At 45.6% G+C, this 8,999-nt stretch overlaps 1 protein-coding gene across 1 annotated transcript in view; it reads left to right on the top strand.

The window, feature by feature from the left end:
* The first annotated feature begins 3,932 nt into the window (after positions 1-3,932).
* cnih3 (cornichon family AMPA receptor auxiliary protein 3) overlaps positions 3,933-8,999 on the top strand; it is an 83,735-nt gene continuing 78,668 nt past the window's right edge. Inside the window, exon 1 of the mRNA XM_038798915.1 lies at positions 3,933-4,514. Within this exon, the coding sequence (XP_038654843.1) occupies positions 4,431-4,514 (84 nt within the window). The 5' untranslated portion in view covers positions 3,933-4,430. The remainder of the gene's footprint in view (positions 4,515-8,999) is intronic.

Genomic DNA, 8,999 nt, shown 5'->3' with positions numbered 1-8,999 from the left:
GATCCAAACCGCTAAATCACCTTTAATCCCATACTTCCTTATTTTCTGCAATAGCCTACTGTGTGGAACCTTATCAAACGCCTTACTGGAATCCATATACACCACATCAACCGCTTTACCCTCATCCACCTGTTTGGTCACCTTCTCAAAAAACTCAATAAGGTTTGTAAGGCATGACCTACCCTTCACAAAACCGTGTTGACTATCGCTAATCAACTTGTTCTTTTCAAGATGATTATAAACCCTATCTCTTATAACCTTTTCCAACATTTTACCCACAACCGAAGTAAGGCTCACAGGTCTATAATTACCAGGGTTGTCTCTACTCCCCTTCTTGAACAAGGGGACAACATTTGCTATCCTCCAGTCTTCCGGCACTATTCCTGTCGACAAAGACGACATAAAGATCAAGGGCAAAGGTTCTGCAATTTCCTCCCTGGCTTCCCAGAGAATCCTAGGATAAATCCCATCTGGCCCAGGGGACTTATCTATTTTTACACTTTCCAAAATTGCTAACACCTCCTCCTTATGAACCTCAATTCCATCTAGCCTGGTCGACTGAACCTGAGTATTCTCCTCGGCAACATTGTCTTTCTCCAGTGTAAATACTGACGAAAAATATCCATTTAACGCTTTCCCTATCTCCTCTGATTCCACACACAACTTTCCACTACTATCCTTGATTGGCCCTAATCTTACTCTAGTCATTCTTTTGTTCCTGATATACCTATAGAAAGCCTTAGGGTTTTCCTTGATCCTATCCACCAACGACTTTTCGTGTCCTCTCCTCGCTCTTCTTAACTCTCTCTTTAGGTCCTTCCTGGCTAACTTGTAACTCTCAAGTGCCCTAACTGAGCCTTCATGTCTCATCCTAACATAAGCCTTCTTCTTCCTCTTGACAAGTGCTTCAACTTCCTTAGTAAACCACGGTTCCCTTGCTCGACAACTTCCTCCCTGCCTGACAGGTACATACTTATCAAGGACACGCAGTAGCTGTTCCTTGAAAAAACTCCACATTTCGATTGTACCCATCCCCTGCAGTTTCCTTCCCCATCCTATACATCCTAAATCTTGCCGAATAGCATCATAATTGCCTTTCCCCCAGCTATAATTCTTGCCTTGCGGTATATACCTATCCCTGCCCATTGCTAAAGTAAACATAACCGAATTGTAATCACTATCTCCAAAGTGCTCACCTACATCTAAATCTAACACCTGGCTGGGTTCATTACCCAGTACCAAATCCAATGTGGCCTCGCCCCTTGTCGGCCTGTCTACATACTGTGTCAGAAAACCCTCCTGCACACACTGCACAAAAATTGACCCATCTATAGTACTCAAACTATAGTATTTCCAGTCAATATTTGGAAAGTTAAAGTCCCCCATAACAACTACCCTGTTACTCTCGCTCCTGTCGAGAATCATCTTTGCAATCCTTTCCTCTACATCTCTGGAACTATTCGGAGGTCTATAGACAACTCCCAACAGGGTCACCTCTCCTCTCCTGTTCCTAACCTCGGCCCATACTACCTCAGTAGACGAGTCCTCAAACGTCCTTTCTACCGCCGTAATACTTTCCTTGATTAACAATGCCACACCCCTCCCCCTCTTTTACCATCTTCTCTGTTCTTCTCTGTTCTTACAGAAACACCGAGTTGGTGTTTAAGTTGTCACTATTGTAGATGTAGTTGGTGTTTAATTTGTCATTATGATAGATATAGTTAGTTTTTAAGTTGTCACTATGGTAGATATAGTTGCTTTTTGGGTTGTCACTATGTTTGATATAGTTGGTGTTTGGGTTGTCACTATTGTGGATATATTGGGTGTTTGGGTTGTCACTATAGTGGATATAGTTGGTGTTTAGGTTGTCACTATGTTAGATATAGTTGGTGTTTAAGTTGTCCCTATGGTAGATCTAGTTGGTTTTTAAGTTGTCCCTATGGTAGATCTAGTTGGTTTTTAAGTTGTCCCTATGGTAGATATAGTTGCTATTTACGTTCTAACTTGATAGATATTGTTGGTGTTTAAGTTGTCACTATGTTAGATATAGTTGCTGTTTAAGTTGTCACAATGGTAGATATAGTTGGTGTTTAAGTTGTTGCTATGGTAGATATAGTTGTTATTTAAGTGACCCTATGGTAGATAGCGTTGCTTTTTACGTTCTCACTACGGTAGATATAGTTGGTGTTTAAGTTGTCACTGTGATAGATCTAGCTGCTGTTTAAGTTCTCCCTATGGTAGATGTAGTTTTGTTTAAGTCCTCACTATGTTAGATATAGTTGTGTTTAAGTCCTCACTATGTTAGATATAGTTTGTGTTTAAGTTGTCACTATGATAGATATAGTTGGTGTTTAAGTCCTCACTATGTCAAATATAGTTGGTGTTTAAGTCCTCACTATGTTAGATATAGTTGGTGTTTAAGTCCTCACTATGGTAGATATAGTTGGTGTTTAAGTCCTCACTATGGTAGATATAGTTAGTGTTTAAGTCCTCACTATGAAATGAATGAATGAATGAAAATCGCTTATTGTCACGAGTAGGCTTCAAATGAAGTTACTGTGAAAATCCCCTAGTCACCACATTCCGGCGCCTGTTTGGGGAGGCTGTTACGGGAATCGAACCGTGCTGCTGGCCTGCTTTCAAAGCCAGCGATTTAGCCCTGTGCTAAACAGCCCCAGTATGGTAGATATAGTTGGTGTTGAAGTCCTCACTATGTTAGATATAGTTGGTGTTTAAGTCCTCACTATGGTAGATATAGTTGGTGTTTAAGTCCTCACTATGGTAGATATAGTTGGTGTTTAAGTCCTCACTATGGTAGATATAGTTGGTGTTTAAGTCCTCACTATGATAGATATAGTTGGTGTTTAAGTCCTCACTATGAAATGAATGAATGAATGAAAATCGCTTATTGTCACGAGTAGGCTTCAAATGAAGTTACTGTGAAAATCCCCTAGTCACCACATTCCGGCGCCTGTTTGGGGAGGCTGTTACGGGAATCGAACTGTGCTGCTGGCCTGCTTTCGAAGCCAGCGATTTAGCCCTGTGCTAAACAGCCCCAGTATGGTAGATATAGTTGGTGTTTAAGTCCTCACTATGGTAGATATAGTTGGTGTTTAAGTCCTCACTATGTTAGATATAGTTGGTGTTTAAGTCCTCACTATGGTAGATATAGTTGGTGTTTAAGTCCTCACTATGATAGATATAGTTGGTGTTTAAGTCCTCACTATGATAGATATAGTTGGTGTTTAAGTCCTCACTATGATAGATATAGTTGGTGTTTAAGTCCTCACTATGATAGATATAGTTGGTGTTTAAGTCCTCACTATGAAATGAATGAATGAATGAAAATCGCTTATTGTCACGAGTAGGCTTCAAATGAAGTTGCTGTGAAAAGCCCCTAGTCGCCACATTCCGGCGCCTGTTCGGGGAGGCTGTTACGGGAATCGAACCGTGTTGCTGGCCTGCTTTCGAAGCCAGCGATTTAGCCCTGTGCTAAACAGCCCCAGTATGGTAGATATAGTTGGTGTTTAAGTCCTCACTATGATAGATATAGTTGGTGTTTAAGTCCTCACTATGGTAGATATAGTTGGTGTTTAAGTCCTCACTATGATAGATATAGTTGATGTCTAAGTCCTCACTATGGTAGATATAGTTGGTGTTTAAGTCCTCACTATGGTAGATATAGTTGGTGTTTAAGTCCTCACTATGGTATATATAGTTGGTGTTTAAGTCCTCACTATGATAGATATAGTTGGTGTTTAAGTCCTCACTATGGTAGATATAGTTGATGTCTAAGTCCTCACTATGGTGGCTGTAGTTGGGTTTGTTTTTGGGGCGCCCTCTATCTCTGTGCTAGATTTCTCGGTGGGTTATTACTGGCTTCTCCCTCTCCATGGGAGCAGAGTTCTGTTACTTTGCTGTTTAACGCTGTCGCTTGTTGTGTGAGCCGGCAGCCGGCAGCCAATGAGTTGGGAAGTGTTGAGGGAGGCGGGCAGAGGGTGGAATGTGACAGTGAGGAGTTTTTCCAGGAAGGGGCATCAATTCTCCCTGTCTCTGCCAGCTGACTATCTGCTGACCCCTCAGCAGCTCCGAGTGTCAGTTCAGTATCTGGGGGAAAGGCTTGGCCAGTAACAATCCGGACTGCCTGCCAAATTGCTCAGATTGAAAGGATTTCGCTGCCATCCGGCTGTGCAGAGTGTTGAAGTGAATGTTTTGAAAGTATGTCAGAGGAAGGGGATTAGAAACTGTCAGGAGGTGTGGAGATACTGAGGGCGATCCAGGGAAAGTTCCCAGTCAGGATTAGACACTGCCTCTGACTGCCTGGAGATCCTTGGAGCTGACATTTTCCCGCTTGGATTTGCTGGAGGCTGTCGGAAGGGATCCGATGGGAATTGCGGAAATTTGGGATCAAGTCGCCAAGATCGGGAGAAATGATGGCGTTTACATTCGCTGCCTTCTGTTACATGCTGTCCCTGGTGCTCTGCTCGTCTCTCATCTTCTTCGCTATCTGGAACGTAAGTAAAAGCTGCGGGGAGAGAGAGAACATCGTGAATATTGGATAGAGAAAAAGAGAGAGACACTGGCTCAGAGAGTGACTGGGGAAAGGGACTGGGCAGTGTGGAGAAAGAGTCGGGAGAGAGAGAGAATGGACTCCAGGGGAGAGACAAAGGGAGAGAGAGATGGAGAGACACTGTGGAGAGAGATTAGGGAGAGAGAGATGGTGAGAGACACTGTGGAGAGAGATTAGGGAGAGAGAGATGGTGAGAGACACTGTGGAGAGAGATTAGGGAGAGAGAGATGGTGAGAGACACTGTGGAGAGACAAAGGGAGAGAGAGATGGTGAGAGACACTGTGGAGAGAGATTAGGGAGAGAGAGATGGTGAGAGACACTGTGGAGAGACAAAGGGAGAGAGAGATGGTGAGAGACACTGTGGAGAGAGATTAGGGAGAGAGAGATGGTGAGAGACACTGTGGAGAGAGATTAGGGAGAGAGAGATGGAGAGACACTGTGGAGAGAGATTAGGGAGAGAGAGATGGTGAGAGACACTGTGGAGAGAGATTAGGGAGAGAGAGATGGTGAGAGACACTGTGGAGAGAGATTAGGGAGAGAGATGGTGAGAGACACTGTGGAGAGAGATTAGGGAGAGAGAGATGGTGAGAGACACTGTGGAGAGAGATTAGGGAGAGAGAGATGGTGAGAGACACTGTGGAGAGAGATTAGGGAGAGAGAGATGGTGAGAGAGGCTGTGGAGAGAGATTAGGGAGAGAGAGATGGTGAGAGACACTGTGGAGAGAGATTAGGGAGAGAGAGATGGTGAGAGACACTGTGGAGAGAGATTAGGGAGAGAGAGATGGTGAGAGACACTGTGGAGAGAGATTAGGGAGAGAGAGATGGTGAGAGACACTGTGGAGAGAGATTAGGGAGAGAGAGATGGTGAGAGACACTGTGGAGAGAGATTAGGGAGAGAGAGATGGAGAGACACTGTGGAGAGAGATTAGGGAGAGAGAGATGGTGAGAGACACTGTGGAGAGAGATTAGGGAGAGAGAGATGGTGAGAGACACTGTGGAGAGAGATTAGGGAGAGAGAGATGGTGAGAGACACTGTGGAGAGAGATTAGGGAGAGAGAGATGGAGAGACACTGTGGAGAGAGATTAGGGAGAGAGAGATGGTGAGAGACACTGTGGAGAGAGATTAGGGAGAGAGAGATGGTGAGAGACACTGTGGAGAGAGATTAGGGAGAGGGAGATGGTGAGAGACACTGTTGAGAGAGATTAGGGAGAGAGAGATGGTGAGAGAGGCTGTGGAGAGATTAGGGAGAGAGAGATGGAGAGACACTGTGGAGAGAGATTAGGGAGAGAGAGATGGTGAGAGACACTGTGGAGAGAGATTAGGGAGAGAGAGATGGTGAGAGACACTGTGGAGAGAGATTAGGGAGCGAGAGATGGTAAGAGACACTGTGGAGAGAGATTAGGGAGAGAGAGATGGTGAGAGACACTGTGGAGAGAGATTAGGGAGAGAGAGATGGTGAGAGACACTGTGGAGAGAGATTAGGGAGAGAGAGATGGTGAGAGACACTGTGGAGAGAGATTAGGGAGAGAGAGATGGTGAGAGACACTGTGGAGAGAGATTAGGGAGAGAGAGATGGAGAGACACTGTGGAGAGAGATTAGGGAGAGAGAGATGGTGAGAGACACTGTGGAGAGAGATTAGGGAGAGAGAGATGGTGAGAGACACTGTGGAGAGAGATTAGGGAGAGAGAGATGGTGAGAGACACTGTGGAGAGAGATTAGGGAGAGAGAGATGGAGAGACACTGTGGAGAGAGATTAGGGAGAGAGAGATGGTGAGAGACACTGTGGAGAGAGATTAGGGAGAGAGAGATGGTGAGAGACACTGTGGAGAGAGATTAGGGAGAGGGAGATGGTGAGAGACACTGTTGAGAGAGATTAGGGAGAGAGAGATGGTGAGAGAGGCTGTGGAGAGATTAGGGAGAGAGAGATGGAGAGACACTGTGGAGAGAGATTAGGGAGAGAGAGATGGTGAGAGACACTGTGGAGAGAGATTAGGGAGAGAGAGATGGTGAGAGACACTGTGGAGAGAGATTAGGGAGCGAGAGATGGTGAGAGACACTGTGGAGAGAGATTAGGGAGAGAGAGATGGTGAGAGACACTGTGGAGAGAGATTAGGGAGAGAGAGATGGTGAGAGACACTGTGGAGAGAGATTAGGGAGAGAGAGATGGTGAGAGACACTGTGGAGAGAGATTAGGGAGAGAGAGATGGTGAGAGACACTGTGGAGAGAGATTAGGGAGAGAGAGATGGTGAGAGACTGTGGAGAGAGATTAGGGAGAGAGAGATGGTGAGAGACACTGTGGAGAGAGATTAGGGAGAGAGAGATGGTGAGAGACACTGTGGAGAGAGATTAGGGAGATAGAGATGGTGAGAGACACTGTGGAGAGAGATTAGGGAGAGAGAGATGGAGAGGCACTGTGGAGAGAGATTAGGGAGAGAGAGATGGTGAGAGACACTGTGGAGAGAGATTAGGGAGAGAGAGATGGTGAGAGACACTGTGGAGAGAGATTAGGGAGAGAGAGATGGTGAGAGACACTGTGGAGAGAGATTAGGGAGAGAGAGATGGCGAGAGACACTGTGGAGAGAGATTAGGGAGAGAGAGATGGCGAGAGACACTGTGGAGAGAGATTAGGGAGAGAGAGATGGTGAGAGACACTGTGGAGAGAGATTAGGGAGAGGGAGATGGTGAGAGACACTGTGGAGAGAGATTAGGGAGAGAGAGATGGTGAGAGACACTGTGGAGAGAGATTAGGGAGAGAGAGATGGTGAGAGAGGCTGTGGAGAGAGATTAGGGAGAGAGAGATGGTGAGAGACACTGTGGAGAGAGATTAGGGAGAGAGAGATGGTGAGAGACACTGTGGAGAGAGATGGAGAGAGAGAGAGATGGTGAGAGGCACTGTGGAGAGAGATTAGGGAGAGAGTGATGGTGAGAGACACTGTGGAGAGAGATTAGGGAGAGAGAGATGGTGAGAGACACGGTGGAGAGAGATTAGGGAGAGAGAGATGGTGAGAGAGGCTGTGGAGAGAGATGGAGAGAGAGAGAGATGGTGAGAGGCACTGTGGAGAGAGATTAGGGAGAGAGAGATGGTGAGAGACACTGTGGAGAGAGATTAGGGACAGAGAGAAGAAAGGCAAAGAGGAACCAGGAAGAGGAGATGGGGGGCGGCGAGAGAAAGAGAGAGACTGTGGATGGACAGGGTGTGAATAGATGAGTGTTGAGGGAGAGACAGTGGATGAAGATGTGGAAAATGGGACTGCGATTGGCGAAATAGACAGGGAGAGTGTGTTGAGAGGAAATAGCCAGTGGGGGAAAGCTCACAGAGAGAGACTTAGGTGGGGAATTATTGGAGGAGAAAGGGAGATCGAGATAATAGTAAAACATTGGAGATATGTCGACCCTGGGAGAAAAGAGAGACTAAATTGGTAGGAAGGTAGAAAGAGAGACTTAAAGAGAGAGAAGCTATTGGGAGAAATTGGGGAGAAGGAGGAATAGGGAGAGGAAGGGGAAGAAATGAGAGATTGGGAGAGAGAAGCTAGGTGAGAAAGAATCTGAGAAGTAGAAAAGATGCAAGTGGAGTGAAAATTTGGAGAGAACCTTTTTTTGATTCATGTACGGGATGTGAGTGTCACTGGCTTGACCAACATTTCCGACTCTTCCCTAATTGTCCTTGAGAAGGTGGGCTCAACTGCATTCTCCATCTGCTGACCCTGAGGGGACGAAATACCGAGAGGGCTGAGGGGAGATAAAGTCTGAGACTGGGAAGATGAAGAGAGCAAAGGAAGGAGATTATAATATTAATAATAATCTTTATTAGTGTCACAAGTATGCTTACATTAACATTGCAATGAAGTTACTGCGAAAAGCCCCTAGTCGCCACATTCCGGCGCCTGTTCGGGTCACAGAGGGAGAATTCAGAATGTCCAATTCACCTAACAGCACGTATATTCGGAATTTGCGGGAGGAAACCGGAGCATCCGGAGGAAACCCACGCAGACACGGGGAGAACGTGCAGACTCCGCACAGACAGTGACCCAATCGAACCCGAGACCCTGGTGCTGTGAAGCAACAGTGCTAACCACTGTGCTAACGTGCCGCCCACCTTATAATGACTGAGAAAACAGAGGGAAATAACAGCCAAATGAATGAGAAATTGTTGGAGATAAATGCAAAGAGCAGCAAGAAGGGGAAATAGGGAGCAAGACATAATCTTTAGCTGGGTAATGTTGCCGTGTAATAATTAGGAAGGCAAGGCAGTGGGAAGTGTTCTGTTAGTAAACCCTGTCTAGGCAGTGTGAGGAAGGAATCAGCTTCACTGCAATAATTTCACAGTATACATTTCATATCCAGAACAATTCTGCTCTATATATTTTCGCTTTAGAATTAATTCCACAGAGTACATTTTAGATGTAGAATTAATTCCACAGAGTAC

This window comes from Scyliorhinus canicula, chromosome 6 (genome assembly GCF_902713615.1).
Source record: "Scyliorhinus canicula chromosome 6, sScyCan1.1, whole genome shotgun sequence".
Taxonomy (NCBI): domain Eukaryota; kingdom Metazoa; phylum Chordata; class Chondrichthyes; order Carcharhiniformes; family Scyliorhinidae; genus Scyliorhinus; species Scyliorhinus canicula.
This window is presented reverse-complemented; position numbering and strand designations above follow the sequence as displayed.